The sequence below is a fragment of the Lithobates pipiens genome, unplaced genomic scaffold (genome assembly GCF_037356315.1).
Source record: "Lithobates pipiens isolate NorthernLeopardFrog02 unplaced genomic scaffold, aLitPip1_a1.2 Scaffold_16, whole genome shotgun sequence".
Lineage (NCBI taxonomy): Eukaryota > Metazoa > Chordata > Amphibia > Anura > Ranidae > Lithobates > Lithobates pipiens.
Window position 1 is genome coordinate 572,219,267 of NW_027507748.1, and position 19,107 is coordinate 572,238,373.

The window sequence follows — 19,107 nt, forward strand, 5'->3', positions numbered from 1 at the left end:
AAGAAAGTGGTAGGATTTAAAAAGCTTGTCGTGAAAAATTAACTGTTTATTACAAATAAAAAAAAAAGTTTTGGATTCCGCACAGTGAAAACGTTGTCACTCTTACCAAGAATATATGTACTGTGGAGTTTTCTATGGCATAAAACAACAGACAATTTTTTTATTTAATGCATGAGAAAAAAGCAGTATTCACACTTAAAACCTTTCCAATAAAATGATACTTACAGGGACTTACATTACCAGAAGAATATATTAGAATATATTAGAGTGAAAAATACATGCATGACTCAAGCTACCTTTGTGCTGTTGTAGTAATTGCATCCACAATCTCCATAATTCTGTGAAGAGCAGAATCAGTTCCAATAGTCATATCTGTGCCGCAGAAGTCATTATCAATGGAACCCACCATACCGACGATATTTAGGTAGCTAGATTTGTTGGCCTCATCAGATGTTATTCTCCCTAGAAAAATATATAAAAAAGTACATTCTTTTAATATGTAGATAATACATTCAACTCTACTGCTCGACACATGTGCAATGCTTTCTAGTTAACTCAGACATCTCATGGGTCAGTATGGCTCATAAAAGACAATAAAAGAATATCAAAAGAGAACATTTTTTACAATGACCTAATAAGAGGTATTATTCTTCACCATTAATCTGACTTTCTATTCATAATTCAAAACCTAATATTTTGAGCCTTTGTTAGTTCATTTGCTTCCAACTGCAGCTTATATACAGCAATCAGTTGTGCTACAGATGTATATAATTATCAGATTTCATTTTCTGTATCGGTCCTGGATACTTTCACTTACATAGGTGTCAAAACTTATATTTTATGTGGTATAGTGGTATTATATCTGTGTAGGGTTGACACAACATATACAATTCCTCTGTTTTTACAGATACTAATGGGGTTACATGGTTGTACTGCCTAGTTCTTTAAAATTTCAGACAATTATCTTTGCACTCTTTGTATTTTCATATAAACATAGCTGACAAATGACTCAGCACAACAAGACCCTCCTTCAGGTAAAGGTTATATAAAACTAAGGCCTAGTACACACAGGTTGAATGTCGATGGGGCATGACCGAAAAAGATCTGCCAATTGGCTCTCGATCAGGGCTCTTAGCCAGTGGCTGAGAGTGCTCACCAGAGTGCTCTGGCGGGGAAGGAGGGGGTGGGTTCTCTTGAGCTGTTAGTTGGATGGGTTTATGGGTTGAACGTAAAAAATACTACTAGTGTGTACTAAGCTTAACTTAAGCAATGGTTGCAGAACAAAACCCTGAAAACAGATTTGTAGTGCAGTAGAGAAGCAGTAAAGAAAGCACCCTTGAATTAGTTCAGCAGTAGACTTAGTGGCACAAATTGGACAGAGTGTTGCAGCTTTACCTGCTTTCACTAGGTCAGCTAGCAGTCCACTCCATTCTGCTCTGAAAGTATCTGCTCCTGTCAGACTGCCATCTCCTCCAATGACACACAGGTTAGTAATTCCTTTCTTCACAAGGTTACATGCTGCTTTAAGACGACCCTCTCGATTTCGGAAATCCTGGCATCGTGCACTTCCTATTACTGTGCCACCCTACAGAGATCAAAGATTAATATTACAGCATTAGACGGCAAAATAAACACGTAATTTAAAATATATTTCCAAGCCTGACAAACAACTGTCTCAGCCTATTTTACCTCTATTAACACTACCAATATAAAACAGTGAATTGAATGTGACCTGGCACACACACTTAATACACATGGCAGACCTCCATCCCTGTATTGGTTGATAGAAAGAGGTAATTGTGACATTAAGTGAGGCCAGCCATGTCAGACAAGAACAAGATCAATACAAAAAATTTAATTACAGTAAAATGATTTATTGTTACAATCTAAAATTCATAACAAATCTTGAGAAAGACATTGTATAAAATAAATAGGTAGTCACAAGACTTACACTAAGATATGCTCCTTATAGCACGCAATACAATTGATAAATACATATAATAAATGTACATAAGATAAATTATTTGAAAAATCTGTAAGACGACACTGTATCTCTTGGCATCTAGTAGCACTCAACACGTTTCTTGGCATTTCAGCCATTCATCAGGCGTGTAATGATGTAATATATGCATAGCCTCAAGGCTAGGTCTGGACCTAGCCTTGAGGCTATGCATACATTACATCATTACACTCCTGATGAATGGCTGAAACGCCAAGAAATGCTTTGAGTGCCACTAGATGCCAAGAGATACCTGGTCTTATTATAGATTTTTCAAATTTATCTTATGTACATTATATGTATTTATCAATTGTATTGCATGCTATGAGCAGCATATCTTAGTGTAAGTCGTGTGACTACTAATATATTTGATAAAATGTCTTTCTCAAGACTTTCTCAAGACCCAGTTATCTCTCTTTCCAACTACCAATATAAATTAAAAGCACTTTTATGACCACCAAAGATGCCTACCAAATATTTTAGGTCATTTTGGTTGCATGGGAAGGAGAAAGCATGGATGCATGATCTTCCTAACTCTGGAAAGCTTTTAGATCAACTCAGCCCTTGTCACTCTTAAGAATACTAGATATGTTAAAATTTAATTGTGAATATGTATGTACCAAAAGGTTATGACTGGATGCATAGGTATTCATATAACATAGTTTTAGTATGTTCAGATCATAAAGTGGATGGTGTACCTAAGTGTATGATATGGATCAGAGATCTTGTTTTATCAAACTGGGATATCAAATAGAGCAGTGGTCATCAACCCTGTCCTCAGGGCCCACTAACAGGCCAGGTTTGCAAGATAACTGAAATACATCACAGGTGATATCATTTGCTGCTCAGTGATTGCAGTATTCTAGTCTGCATCTCCCCAAGGCAATACATAAAACCTGGCCTGCTAGTGGGCCCCGAGGACAGGGTTGATGACCACTGCAATAGAGAACAGTTTTGATCCCTACATTTTTTTTTTATGTGCTGACCACACTTTACTGTACAGAGCTTTCCAGGTAAAAGTGAAATTTGCATAAAGTATCCTGGGATATGGGGTAGCCATGGTGTTCTGGAAATAATCTGAAGCTGTGTGCTGACACAGAGGGGAAAAAGTCCGGGGAAAGTTTAACATCTGAACAAATTATTATCCAAAGTCATATACTGTAATTAGGATTTTAACTGAATATCAACACAAGAATTAAAGAGATGCCAAAACAAAAGAAACATTGGGTACAGCATAAGTGCATTAACTAATAACTCTTAGGGCTAGTTTACACATGCTTCAAAACATGGCTTCGAACATGCTTTGTTAACGCTCTCTGAATGCCAGTCAAAGCTCCTGTCACAAAATAAAACGGTTAGCTTACAGTCCTGTTTACACCTTGCTTTTGCTTGGTGCATCAATGAGACTTCAGTGGGACTTTGGTGGGGCTTCAATGAGGCTTCAAGCGAACTTAGCCATAGACTTCTATGGAGGCTTTGAAGACGCATTGAAGCACCACTAAAGCGACATGGGGTGTAATTTTTGAAGCAATGCAAAAGCAAGGTATAAACAGGACTGTAAGATAACCATTTAGTGACAGAGAGCTTTAACAAAGCCTGTCTGAAGCCTTGTTTTGAAGCAAATGTAAACTACCCGTTAATGAGTTTTTAAGCAGAAGCAAGTGTAAATGAGCCCTTAATCCTTCCATGAACAGCTGGCATAGAGACAAACAATGGCATATATGTTTATTATACATCATAGACTTGTGAGGTTACACAGCTGATCTTGGAGAGGTGAAGAACACTGACAAATTAAATATAATTGAATGTTTTTTCAACTGAGAAAAATAGTGCTGCCTCCTGCTTGACAAGTACTAAACAGCAGCCTTATAAAGTACACTGGTCAACCTTTGTGGCCAAACTGCCATTTACAGTGAAGCTCAAATTGTCACCTGACAATTCTAAAAAGTAATGATGAAACAAAGACTACATATACTGTAGATTGATACTGAGTAGCCCAGGGGAGAAAACACTAGTTATGTGCCCCATGCTAAAGATATTTAGTTGTGACTTTGTAAAGAAGGACTAAACATTAACAGTTAATAAAATTGTAAAAAAAAAAAAAAAAAAAAAGGCCCATGTCCATCAAGGTCAACTTTCCACAACTGTTGCAGCTGTTGTGCAGAGGAAAGAAACTGTGCAACTGTTGCCAATTTTGTTTTACAAAAGGAAAAATATCTTCATGACCCCCAAGGGAAGTTCTTTCTTAACCCTTTAGCCATTTTAATACTATATTAATAGTTTATTAGTAGTTTTCGTAGCAGCATATTATAAGTACATTAGTAGTATCCAGTAGAATTAGTAGTAGTAATCAGTCCTTACATGTAACTGTTGTCTTTGCCATTACTACCTCATTTGATAAAACATGTTACAGCTTAACCACTCTTACTGTATACATTTCTTTCTCTAAACTGATGGAAAAGTATTCTTTCTTCCATGGCAACTATCCCCCCAAAATTTGTACAGGTCCTTTTAATGACACTGTCCCATCAGCAACCTTAAATATGAACAGCTGGCTGTCTTGCAGGGGTTGGTGTGAAACAGATGTAGGTGCACACAGTGCCCTTTTATTTTAGAACATTTACCTGATGTGTCTTTATCGCATCTCAAAAACTGGCAAACTCTTTATATTACATAGAGCATATTGTACCCCTTGATTGTTACATTGATATGGTTGTAGATCGAATCCTGTGCTACATGTGAGCAAACTCAAGGGAAACTTGATGCACATGCTCTGAAGGTGTCTAAATTTATTTTGGTACTGGTCTGCTGCTGTAGAGATCATCATTTGTCCCTGGCACTTAAAGGCTAAGTTAACCTTTTTTTTTTTCTTCAAAACTCCAGCTTCCCTATGAACCAATAAAGCATTAATGTACTTGATTTGCAAAAATAAAACAGCTTTCCATTTATTCTACACACGCTTACCTCTTTATGGATGTTTCAAAACACTGCTTGATTACTTCTGCCTTACTTCCTGGTCAGACTTTAGGTCATGACACAGGAAGGAGTTGACCAGCGGATCTCCTTAGCACACACCCTGCATCATCTACCCTCAGCTGGTCAACTGCTTCATGTGTCATGACCTAAAGTCTTACCAGGAAGTAAGGCATTAGTAATTGAGCAATGCTTTGAAACATCCATAAATACAGTGAGGTAAGCATGTGTAGAATAAATAGAAAGCGGTTTTATTTTTGCAAAAGAAGTACATGAATGCTATATTGAAACATAGAGGAGCTGGAATTTATAAAAAAAGAAAAAAAAAAAAAAGAAAAAAAGGAAAAGGTGAACTTAGCTGTTAAACTTTATATCCTGAGATTGTTAGAAGATAACGTGTTACCTCCTGAGGTTCTGATACCAGTTCTCAGATTGCTTAACCACTTCAATACCGGGCCATAGTCAAATGACGGCCACAGATGGGATCTCCCATCCTGGGTGGACGTCATATGACAGCCTCGGTATTGCGCCGCTCGGCGCGGCGATCGCGGATGAGCTGTGTCCCTCGGACACAGTCCATCCCTGATCTGTGGGATTTTCCTCTCCATCGACCCCCCCCCCCGATACATGTGACCGGCCGTGTCCAATCACAGCTGGTCACATGTACTATGCCATTACAGCGCTCGTGCATGCACCTAGGGCGCGTGCAGAGCGCCGATCGGGGATGCGGCTTGTCACCCTGACACAGCCTAACCCGATCGCAGTAAAGAGCCTGTCAGCCCATCTGAGTACCCGAGTACCTGTCCCATCCCATCTGAGTACCGAGTACCTGAGTACCTGTCCCATCCCATCTGAGTACCCGAGTACCTGAGTATCTGTCAGACCATCTGTGTACCCGAGTACCTGTCCCAGCCCATCTGAGTACCCGAGTACCTGTCCCAGCCCATCTGAGTACCCGAGTACCTGTCCCAGCCCATCTGAGTACCCGAGTACCTGTCCCAGCCCATCTGAGTACCCGAGTACCTGTCCCAGCCCATCTGAGTACCCGAGTACCTGTCCCAGCCCATCTGAGTACCCGAGTACCTGTCCCAGCCCATCTGAGTACCCGAGTACCTGTCAGCCCATCTGAGTACCCGAGTACCTGTCCCAGCCCATCTGAGTACCAGAGTACCTGTCAGCCCATCTGAGTACCAGAGTACCTGTCAGCCCATCTGAGTACCAGAGTACCTGTCAGCCCATCTGAGTACCCGAGTACCTGTCAGCCCATCTGAGTACCCGAGTACCTGTCAGCCCATCTGAGTACCCGAGTACCTGTCAGCCCATCTGAGTACCCGAGTACCTGTCAGCCCATCTGAGTACCCCATTACCTGTCAGCCCATCTGAGTACCCCAGTACCTGTCAGCCCATCTGAGTACCCCAGTACCTGAGTACCTGTCAGCCCATCTGAGTACCCCAGTACCTGAGTACCTGTCAGCCCATCTGAGTACCCCAGTACCTGAGTACCTGTCAGCCCATCTGAGTACCCCAGTACCCGTCAGCCCATCTGAGTACCCAAGTACCTGTCACAGCCCATCTGAGTACCCGAGTACCTGAGTACCTGAACAGTTCATCTGAGTACTCAAGTACCTGTCACAGTTCATCTGAGTACCCGAATGCCTGTCACCAGCCCGTCGGAGTACCCAAGTGCCTGTCACCAGCCCGTCGGAGTACCCGAGTACCTGTCACCAGCCCGTCGGAGTACCCGAATACCTGTCACCAGCCTGTCGGAGTACCCGAGTACCTGTCACCAGCCCGTCGGAGTACCCGAGTACCTGTCACCAGCCCGTCGGAGTACCCGAGTACCTGTCACCAGCCCGTCAGAGTATCCGAGTACCTATTTGCAGCCCATGCCTCATAGAATACACATTGGGGTGTTTGCTTTCCAAAATGGGGTCATTTTGTGGGTAATTCCATTGTCCTGGTGCTCCAGGGCCTTCAGAAATGTAATAGGTCATTAGGAAATTAGGTGTGTCATTTATGCTCCTAGAACACCTGACGGCGCTCCCTGCGTGTTGGGCCTTTGTATGTGGACACGCTGTGTAAAAGTCACACACATGTGGTATCGCCATACTCGGGAAGAGTTGAAGAATGTATTTTGGGGTGTAATTGGAAGTATGAGAAATAACATGTTAACCACTTCAATACAGGGCACTTTCGCCCCTTCCTTCCCAGCCCAATTTTCAGCTTTCATCGCTCTAGCGCTTTCAGTGACAATTACGCGGTCATGCTACACTGTACCCAAATGAAATTTTTATCATTTTGTTCACACAAATAGAGCTTTATTTTGGTGTTATTTATTCAAAACTCCGTTTTTTATTTTTTGCGATATAAGCGCAAAAAAGCAGAAATTTGGGAAAAAAAAACAATATTTTCTTTTTTCTATTTTGAAAGAAATCCAATAAAACCAAATTTTGTCATAAATTTAAGCCAAAATGTATTCTGCTACATGTTTTTGGTAAAAACAATTCCGTTAAGTGTATAATAATTGGTTTGTGTGATCACGGACATATGTACGCAAATGATCATGTACATATGTGTGCAGGTGATCACGTACATATGTGTGCAGATAATCATTGGGACATGTGATTTTAGTGGGACATATGTGGGGGACATGTTTTTATTATTAGGGACATGTGTTTTTATTATTTGGGGACATGTGTGGGGAAATTGTGTTTATACTGTGTGGTGCGTTTACTGTGTGGTGATTTGTGTGTACACTAGACTGGTGATCAGTGAGTAAAAAGCTGTAAAAAACAGCTCATACTCAATGATCATCAGCCGGCTGCAGCGATCTGCTCTCCTCTCCTCAGCGATGACTTCTGTGTGAGGAGAGGAGGAGCCGATTGCCTAGCAACCGGCTGTCTGTTTACATCACATGACGGCCGTGATTGGACACGGCCGTCATGTGATCAGGAGGGCCAATCACAGAGCCTTCCTGCCGATCTGAGATGCGCCGTGTCCGGGTGACACGGGCGCATCGGGAACGTCCTATCAGGAGTAGACGGCTCCCACCCGGCCGTATATGTGCATTGGCCGGGTGGGAAGTGGTTAATATGACAATTTTGTAAAAAAAAAAACAAACAAAAAAAAAAAAACACATTCTTCTTTTTCCCAAGAATTGTGGGAAAAAATGACAACTTCAAAAAACTCACCATGCCTCTTACTAAATACCTTGGACTGTCTACTTTTCAAAAAGGGGTCATTTGGGGGGTATTTGTACTTTGCTGACATTTTAGAGCCTCAAGAAATGAGATAGTCCGTCAGTGCATCAGGTGTGATCAGACTGGTGTCTTTATTCAACCTTACTAACTATGAAACTATGTGATCAATTTTCAATGATTTGCACCATAGCTTGTAGACTCTATATCTTTCAAAGAGACTAAAAAATATCCACTAATTTGGTTTATTTTTACCAGAGAGATGTAGCCATATAAATTTTGGCCAAATTTATGAACAAAAATGATTTTTGCAAAATTTTATTATAGAAACTAAAAAAAAAGTGTTTTTTTTTTTTTCAAAATTTTCGCTCTTTTTTCACTTATGCCGCAAAAAATAAAAAACCCTGTGGTGATTAAATACCACCAAAAGAAAGCTCTATTTGTATGAAAAAAAATGATACATGGTATGAATAGTACAGTGTTGCATGACTGAGTAACTGGCATTCAAAGTGTGAGAGCGCTGAAAGCTGAAAATTGTTCTGGTAAGGAAGCTGTATAAATGCCCTGTATTGAAGTGGTTAAACTAATGTCACAGAAATGGACGGCTTCATTTCTCCCTGAACATACACAATGGGTATCCACAGTTAATGATATTCTACTTCTATAATGTTGGATCTGAAAGAGAGGAGGATGCCTCCCCAAGTTTGAAATTTTTGGACTGCTGGCTGAGTACTGTGGGCATGGCATTTATGCCTCTGACTCAACACAGATTGCTATCCTAAGAATATAGCTCATTGCTGGGCTACTGCTTCCCTGCCCCCCTTTAAGATTTGGCTGTAATTACCCTCTAGCATCCATCTCTGGTTCAATGACCCTGTATGTTTTGGCCGATGGCATGTGGGTTGGGCATTTATCATGGGTTAGTGTGCTTTTTTTCTCTCAGTTCTGTTAGAATGTACTTAACTATGTCTATATAATATATGTTTATGGTTAAACCCTATTTACAACCTTCTTGCATAGGGAGTCTGTTTTACAATGTAGCTGCAGGTATTGCAGAGCTGCCAACAGTAATGTCTCTTCTTTCATATTCATGTGGACATGATACATAGCAGGAAAACGCATTAAAGATTGTTTTTGATTGTATCAAATGTTATTGTTGTAATTGGGACTGGCTAGGGGAGGGGAAGGATCCAGGGTAAGGTGTTATTGTACTTGCATTGTTTAATGTAAAATGCTCAATAAAAATAAAAAAAACCTGGATTAAAAAAAATAAAATAAAAAGACATGTTCTATTTAAACATACAATATGGGAACGACTTTGTGGATACCTGACTATCTCATATATATATATATATATATATATATATGTGCTTGTTGGGAATCACATTAAAAAAACATGGAGTTATAGTTAATTAATCTGGAGTTGCACTCTGACCCCTTTACCCCTTACTTGTGGCTATAATAGCCTCCATTGTTCTAGAAAAATTTTCACTTGGTACATACCTTCCGATTATAGTAATTTTTACTATATGCAGAGAAGAAAATATTCTTTATGAAAGAAGCAAAAGAGGCCCAAATACATCTGTCCAGCACACAGACAAGACTAAATAGTGAAGTAGGATTATTCCAAAAAATCCGTTCAATTATATAGTGCTAATTGCAAAGGTCAAAGGTATCATCTATTTATGTGTGGCATTTGAAACTGGACTCCACTCAGAACTTTGACCTCATCTAGCACTAAATGGCAGGTTATTTTTGTCTTTGACATTGAGCGTAACTCTCTGACTATAGAAGATTCACAGACTTAAGTATCAGTAGCTTGGCAAAGGACGAACCAGAAGAAATGTCAAGATGTCACAATGCCTATCTTTAATAGGACATTCATCTGACCAACAACCTTTAAAATGTGAACGTTATTTAAAGATTTCAGGGGAAGCAGCCATATGAATTACTAAATGGATGAGATACATTAAAAGGAAATGTAGCATTACAGCTATATACTGTATAATAAAGGGGCAATTACAATTCTTTTTTTCCCCCAGACAAAAAATATTACCAAGATGCATCTCCAAAGGTGCTGGACAATGATTGGCCACATTAGTCTATTTGGACTGATACAGCCATTGATTTATCCACTTTATCCAGCCAGTTGCTGACTTTCGGATAGGTTCAGGAGACATAACTTTCTATTGCTTAATAAAGAATGTTTTAGTTTTAGTTGGTCTTTAAAGACAAAGCGAAAACACATTTTACAGTCGACCATTATGGAAAACTGATTGCCTTTCATAACTCTAGCTATAATAGATACAATTCTTTTTTTTTACTATATTGAACTAAGTGGTGATTCTTGTAAAAATAAAAATTCTGAAAAATATCAAAATAAATCAAATACAACATTGATAAAAACATTAAACATAAAATAAACATGTATTTCTAGCACTAATTCTACCCTCTCTGGAGGGTTCACCTCATGTTTAACAAAAGTCCAGTTGAATAAAAGCTCTACCATTCTATTCTGCCAGGAAAAAGTTAACAGTAAGTGAGGGGAAATGTCGTCTGAAAAACCGTCTCTGAAACAAGTATCCCCATTGAAATATTTTCTCACACCCCTTCTTCTGGAGATAACCGCTACATTTTAGGTTTCCCATGTCATTCCTTTCCAAAGACAAAGGTCTCCAAGAAAAATAGAGGTGGTAAATTTACTCAGATACAGACAGCAAACAACTCAATCAGGGGTTGTAACCCCTCACCACTGTGTCTAAAGCTAGAAAAAAAACAAAAACATTTTACATACACTTTAAGTAGAGGCTGCCTTCAACGTCCATTCGCACTTATGTGCTTGTGTTGCAGCACATATGCAAATGCATACATGTAGGTGTGAATGCGTTCTTATAGTTTACTTTTAACCACTTCAGCCCCATCGCTTTAACTGACAATTGGGCGGTCGTGCGACGTTGCTCCCAAACAAAATTGACGTCCTTTTTTTCCCACACATAGAGCTTTCTTTTGGTGGTATTTGACCACCCCTGCGCTTTTTATTTTTTGCGCTATAAACAAAAAAAGAGCGACAATTTTGAAAAAAAAATACATTATTTTTTACTTTAGTAAATATCCCCCAAAAACATATAAAAAAAATTTTTTTCCTCAGTTTAGGCTGATACATATGCTTCTACGTATTTTTGGTAAAAAGAAAAAAAAAATCGCAATAAGCGATTATTGATTGGTTTGCGCAAAACTTATAGCGTTTACAAAACAGGGAATAGTTTTATGGCATTTTTATTAATTTATTTTTTTTTAAATGGCGGGAATCAGCGATTTTATCGTGACTAACGTTATGGCGGACACATTGGACATTTTTGGGAACATTGTCATTTATACAGAAATCGGTGCTCTACACCCACGACCGGACTCACGGAGCTTCCCGTGAGCGTGCCCCCGCCGCCTCTTAAAGGGCAATGTACAGGTACGCGATTCTGCCTGTATGTGCCCTTCAGCCGACATATATCGGTGTCAGGTGGTCGGGAAGCGGTTAAAACATACTAATCTGTAGCATATACAGAAGATGTAAACCAGACAAATAAAATAGAACTGACTTTCTACTTAAAAAAACATCCATGGTGCCATTTACATTTTTACAATATGCATAAATATTTTTACAATATTACCAATAATCACATATTTACAATAATTACAAGTGTGTAAGTGTTTAGTGTTGTCATTGAATGTTTGTTAGAAGTGTTTAAGTAATATACCAAATTAACTCAAGAAGACGACTTTGTAATTTACTTTTTTTTTTTTTTATATTTTTCCATATAGAAGAAAATGTCATATGCTTGTACAAATCTCTTCATCTGCTGGTAATTTTGACAACGTTTTTTAATTATATGCTCAATTTCAATTGCCCAGGTTTGTGATGTGTTTACTTTAATAGCAAAACAGACCATGGAACTTAGTCAACATTATCACATGACCCTAGCTCACTTAAACCCACTTTGAGCAGTTGTCCTATGAGCAGGCTGTCATGTTCCTTTGGACAGGCTGTGGGAAGTGATCCAGAGCAAAATAAAGTTTGGAAAAATATCCTAAATGCCACTACAGTGTAATCTAAAATAAAACCTAGTAACCTCTAAGTCAGGGGTGCCCAACCTTTTGAAGAGCAAGGGACACTTAAGCGACTTGATAACCAGTCACGGGCCACAATGAGTGGACTCTGCTTATGCAGAGTGGACAATGACACAGCCCACTCTACTCTATGGACCCTCCAATCCGATCTGCTCAGATGGAAGGGAACGGATCCCCCCTTTTTTTTTTTTTTTTGCGGATCAGATTGGAGGTAGGCGGGTGTAAACGGACAGTAGTTTGTTTATATCTGCCGCTCCATAGAGGTGAAAAGAGGGTCTAATTGGGTCGGATTGATTGTGTGAAAGGGGTCTAAGGCTGCTTTCAAGCTGATGCACTGGGTTTACCACAGCGCAGTGCACCTGTGGCTTTCCTGCGGGTTAGCTGCACTTTGCCATAGGCTTCTATTATATCCTGCAGGTGAAGTTCACTTTATGAAAGCACACCAAACTGGCAGGTAATAACAGAAGTCTATGGCTCGGTGCAGGTAACCTGCAGGTGCAATGCGCTGCACCTGCAAATCAGTTTGAAAGCAGCTCAGTAACCGCTGAAGAATAGATATGACCATATATACACTGTGATTTTAGTAATAAACTTACCTATAATAACAGTCTTCCATTCAGGTATCGCCGGCTGTTGCTGTCCCAGGCATAGTGCATAAGGCGCTGCTTCACAGGAAGCAGCGCCTTATGCCTCTCTGCTTTACCTTGCGTCCCCTACCGTTGCCTTCTTTCACAACACTGATGCTCTGAGATTGCCAACCAGTCATCCCAGAGCAGGAGGTCACAGGCCACATCAGAGGGCTCCACGGGCCACATGTGGCCCTTGGTCCACTGGTTGAGCACCCCTGCTCTAAGTTCTTCCTTCCATCATTTATCAGCTTTTCTACATGTGCAATGACATGTCATGGTATCATTTCCAGCTTACATCAGTGAGAAAGAAGTATCATTAACAATACAACTGACACAATCCACACAATGAAATATACATCTTTCAACACATTAATCAATGGAAATAAAACAACATGTAAAAGCTATATTATCAATAGTTTAAAAGTAAATTAGTCTACTAATAGTAGCCATGTGTATGAAAAAAAAAAAAAAAAGTAATCCAGTGGTTGTTTTCATGTGTTGCACAGGTAGGTGGAAACCTGATCGTGCATACACAGCTTCTCTTGTCCTCTGCATATCTAGAGTTTGACTATTTTTCAGATTAAAGGAGTTTTTTTAACTAACTTAATCTATGTGTTCTCCGCTCTGCCCCTCCAAAGTTCTGATTGCTTGAATTGCTAGGTTTCATTACTGTATTTTATAGAGAACATGTAATTTTAAAAGTACTAATATTGAGCATTATTATCACTGCTGAAATCATTGTTGAAAGTGGGAAACAAATGGCTTTAAGAAAATAAGGGCTTTTGACTGCTTTGAAATTGAATTTCCTATATACGTCAAATGCAAAAGCTGCTTGGAGCTTCTCAGAAGCACGTCAATTCAGCACCAAGCAGATCACGAATAGCCAGAAGCAACTAGGAAGTCCAAAGGAGTTCAAAGCAACTCAAGCAAACGTCCAAGCCAGACAAAAATGTAATGTGTTTGACCTTTATCTGAAACACATGTAGACACATTACTGAGCAACCTTGTTATCTGTGTCATGTGTATATACATTTAATCCAAATGAGTCCGGTATGTGAGTTTGCCACCAATATTATTATAAGTGAATGGGCCATTCTTATTACTAAGATCTGTGCCATAATAAAACAGAAGCTCTATTATGGTAATAATAAGATTGTGTTATTATTCTCAGAGGTTTTAAAAACTACATATAAAAAATACATTTTTTTCAAACAAATTTTCGAAGTGACACTGCCTGCAAATAAGTAAATTTTAGCACATCTTTGGGCTCAAGAAGTGTTGGTCTTTGGAGCAGAGGTTCTAGGCATAGAAGAAGTGAGTATGCAAACATGGGGATAAGTATACTTTAGGAAGAATTACAGTAAAGTTTGGGGTTACAGGAAGCGTTAGTATGAGAATGGTCTCGGTTAAGGCTTTGCTTTAAAAACGAGCGCTCTTTTCTAAAGACTACAAGCACATGGTCCTCAGCACTAATACTTTTATATTATGTTGCTTGGATTAATTATTACGCAGCCAGACCTAAATGGGCGCCCTTTGCTGTTGTCGCTTATCAGACTATCCGGTGGACAAACCGCCAGACTGTCTGAACGAGCTACCTGCCCACACACGGTACTTTTGCGGCGGACTAGGTCCGGCGGACTTAGTCCGCTGTACTTTTGAAATGAACGGACTCGCCCACACACACGGAGCAAAGTCCCTCACCTGGTATGGAGTTAAAGGGGAAGCCGTACGCTGAAAAAACGGTGTGGGGGTCCCTCCCTAGATCCATATCAGACCCTTATCTGAGCACGCAACCCAGCCAGTCAGGAAATGGGGTGGGGACGAGCGAGCGCCGCCCCCCCTCCTGAGCCGTACCAGGCCGCGTGCCCTCAACATGGGGGGGGGTGCTTTGGGGTAGGGGGGCCGCGTGGCCCTCCCACCCCAAAGCACCTTGTCCCCATGTTGATGAGGACAAGGGCCTCTTCCCGACAAACCCTATGTGAATGAGTATGGGGTACAATGTAGCCCTACCAATTCACCTGTGAAAAAAAAACGTAAAAAAAAAAAAAACACAACACACAAGGGTTAAAATAGTTTATTGCACAGCTCCGGGGGTCTTCTTCCGTCTTCGGGGGTCTTCTCGCCGGACTCCTCCGCTATCTTCTGCTCTTTTGCTAGCTCTTTCACTAGCGGAGGAGCCCAGCTTTCTTCTACATCGCCGCCGCCCTCTTCTTGCGACTTTGGGGGTCTTGTCCCCCTCTTCGTTTTTCTAGCTCTTTTACAAGCGGTGGCCCGGTCTTCTGTCGCCACTGCCGCCGTCTTCTCTTCTTGAGCTGTTGCCTCGTCGCTGTCTCTGGCCACAGCGACAGGCACGCGGCGTGTGGCGACTTATATAGGGACATCGCCGGGTGATGTCCCCGTCCATTATGATGTCACAGTCCCAACATCATCTGGGACTGTGACATCATAATTGGAGGGGACATCATCTGGCGATGTCCCTATATAAGTTGCCTCACGCCCGGCACGTGGCCTGGTATGGCTCAGGGGGGGGGGGGGGGGGAGCTCGCTCGTCCCCACCCACATTCCTGACCGGCCGGGTTGCATGCTCAGATAAGGGTCTGATATGGGTCTGGGGGGGACCCCCACGCCGTTTTTTCGGCATAGGGCTCCCCCTTTAACTCCATACCAGGTGACGGGGCCAGCGATGCCTCCTTCGCTGGTCCCGGGCTACCTGGAGCCACACTCAAAATGAGCTGATATTTCTCAGTGCTGGAAAAGTCTGTTCATTTCAAAAGTACGGCGGACTAGCACCTAGCACACACACGGCCGTATTGTCCGCCAGACTGTGAGTGCAAAACTACTTTTAGTCCGCAGGACTTTTGGGTAAAAAAAAAGTCCGCCGGAGCCCACACACGGGCGGATTTTTTCACCGGATTGTTTGATCGTGTGTACGCGGCATTAGTCATATGGTCTGCTATAGCCATACTTATGCATTTCTGTGACTGGTTTCACATTCATCATAAATGTCAAGAAATACAACATAAACCATAATGCAGAAAGAAAATGTAATAAAAAACATAGCCTGAGTTGCGAGTGGAGAAGAGAAACTAATTATGCATTTCACTTTACCACTACTTTGTTTCATTACCTACCAGTGGCAGTTGGTGCCCCATTTTTTGGGGGGGTGGTATGGCTTGCCCACTCGCAAGCCCCTGCACTTACCCCATCCAGGTCCCAGACGACTTCTCTGGCTTCTCCTTTTGGTCAATCTGGTCTCAGGACCCACTTCCTTTCCTAATTGCACGGAAGGAGAAGCAGGAAGACAACAGCGAATGTTGATTTGCCATTGTCACAAGTGGGTGGGCTCAGGGAGTAGTGCTCTGCTCCTCGAGCCCACCCTTTTTGAAGCCAATTAGAGCTCTAATCACATGCTTCACAAACCCCTCCCCCCAATATAACTCCATGCGTCCGGCCCCCTGCATGGAGATTAGGGGCCAGGCACAGAGATTAGGGGGATGGTGCCCCTGTGCCCCTTATGGATGTACCGACGCTGTTAACTACTGTACTACAACCCTTCAAGTTTTTACTTTTCAATAAAAAGAAAGTACTAAATTTGATGCTAGAAGGCAAAAATCCAACTTTTGCCCATGTTTACATAAACCAGGATCACTGTACCAGTTGAAAAAATGCGAGATCCCTCTGTAGCCACATACCTACATAACTGCTTTAAATATTAGTATTTATTTGGATATAAACATTTCTTAATAGCCTGCTTGTCATATCATTGCAGAAATTTCAATTATTTACTAACTTACCAACTGCAGCATCATTGACACACTTTCCCAGGTGGCTTCCCGAATGTTGTCACCTCCATCGACCAGTCCTTGGTAACCCTGAAAAATTTTTGAACAAACTGTACCTTGAAGCTTCCAGTTTACAAACATTATTTAAAAAAAATAATTAAAAAGAAAACTATACACGCTGTTCCCACGACACTAGCATACACACCTCATGTACAAAGTACACTTTGGCACCAGTGTAGATGCCCACTCTCACCACTGCTCGTACAGCTGCATTCATTCCTGGTGAGAAATATAATAAGAATTAAATTCTATAATTTCCAGAATGATTAAAGTGCATGTTTATAGAGCTCGCCAAATATTACAACTACCTTGAAACATACTTGATTTTATCAAACCAATAATCAATAAGATTTGTCTTTAATATGTATAATATTATCTGCTCTATATTAATATGATTACATGTGTTATGTATAGCGCCAACAGTTTGAGTAGCTCTTTACAAAATAAAAAAGGAGACATTGGTTACAATACAATTCAATACAAGAGGGGCAGATGGACCCTGCTTGTTAGAGCTTATATTCTAAAAAGGGAGGAGCAAGCGATATAAAAAGGTGATAACTGCGAGAGATGCTGATGGAGAAAGTAAAAGTACAGTTTTTAGGGGGTGGTGGGAAAGACTTCCCTAATAAAATGAGCTTTTATAGATCGCCTAAAGGAAGACAGAGTAGGAGATAGACAGAAAAACTGAATAGGAAGCTCCAGAGGATAAGAAAGTCTCTAGGGAAATCCTGGAGGAAAGTATATGAGGAAGAGCTACAAAGCAGGTGGTCTTGGATAGGTGAAGAGGACAGTTTGGATTATATTTTGATGGTGATGTAGCCTGAGGCAGAGTTGTGGATGTCTGTTTGGTTGTTAGTAAATGTAATTTCTTTGTTGGGTGAGAGGAAGCCAGTGGAAGCCAGTGGAGAGATTGTCAGAGAGGGGTGGAAGACATTGAATGGCTTGTAGGGTGGAGAAGTATGGCAGCAAAATTCATGATATACTGTATATATATATATATATATATATATATATATATATATATATATATATATATATATATATATATCCCGTACATAGCTCCCAACTGTCCCTGATTTTGAGGGACTTCCTCTGTGACAGTAGGGTCAAAAGTGGAAATTATTGAATGTGGTGTTAGGCTTAGTGTTTTGGTGGGGAAGATATCAGGCCAATGAAAATCTTCTTCAGAAAAAAGAGACTTCTCGATAAAAGTAATTTTTTTTCTATTTGTATCAAACATAGAATCTGTGTCTGTAGCAGTGGGTCCTATGGACTCGCTTACAAGACACGTGTCTTTCAGCTAGTGTCCAAATAGCTTTATTAAATGACCAACAAAAGCAAGAAGACAAATAAAAAGTTTTGAACAGTTTATCACTTATTTAAAAAGTTCAAATTAATAACAATCTTTTAAAGTGGTTGTAAACCGTTACAAACCACTTTGACCTACAGGTAAGCCTAGATTAAAGCTTACCTGTAGGTCCAAGAAATATCTCCTAAACCTACACGGTTTAGGAGATATTTACCAAGAGACAGGCACCGCTGTCTACGGCGCATGTGCCGTAGACAGCGGCGCGCAGGCGCACTGAGCACGCTTCAGTTAACAGCGATATGCCGCGAGTGGTGGCTCCCATGCGAATGCGCGGTAGTGAAGTCATTCCGGCTCCGACGAATGACAGCGCTGGAGCAGCGAGACCCACAGAGAAGATGGATGCTCCGGACTACAGGGGACAGCGGTGACTTCGCTGGCTCCTGTGTCAGGTAAGTGACACATAATGGACTACTATGCGATGCATAGTAGTCCATTATGCTTTACCTTTGCAGGGAATCAAAGAGGAAGTAAACCCAGCAGGGTTTACTTCCTCTTTAATGCAGCACTTGTCATTTTATCTGGCTGAACATGGCTTACTGCATCGTATTATATGAGAACATGGTTCACATGTCTCTAAGCATACCAAAAGGCCCCAGAGCATTCATGTAGCAGAAACAAACAAAATGCACCACAGGCATCAGAACACACAAGACTGCTAGGGCACCAAACACTTTTTTTTTTAACATTTGCTCATAATAATAATAAAAAAATAAATAAAATTTATGCTTTTGAAAATACCCACAACCCACTTTTGATAAAACCCACAATGAAAATAGCCTTTTCTTTTTGTTGGGGTCTAAATATGGCTCATAAGGGAAGACATCTGTGAGGTTTCATGCACAGATGTCTATGCAAGTTACACCGGAAATCACCAAAAGTAGTGCAGGGAAATCTCTGAAATGTGATACAGATGACGAAAAAATAAAATAAAAAAAATAGGAATTATCCAAAATGGGGAAAAAAAGTTTTAGCAAAA

General features: G+C 40.7%; 1 protein-coding gene across 2 annotated transcripts in view; it reads right to left on the reverse strand.

The window, feature by feature from the left end:
- Nucleotides 1–19,107, reverse strand: part of PFKM (phosphofructokinase, muscle) — a 139,764-nt gene that overhangs the window by 79,644 nt on the left and 41,013 nt on the right. For both annotated transcript variants that reach the window (XM_077483731.1, XM_077483730.1), the window contains exons 4-7: nt 16,908–16,981; nt 16,715–16,792; nt 1,396–1,585; nt 297–462 (exon numbers count right to left, since the gene is read on the reverse strand). In XM_077483731.1, the coding sequence (XP_077339857.1) occupies nt 297–462; nt 1,396–1,585; nt 16,715–16,792; nt 16,908–16,981 (508 nt within the window). The remainder of the gene's footprint in view (nt 1–296; nt 463–1,395; nt 1,586–16,714; nt 16,793–16,907; nt 16,982–19,107) is intronic.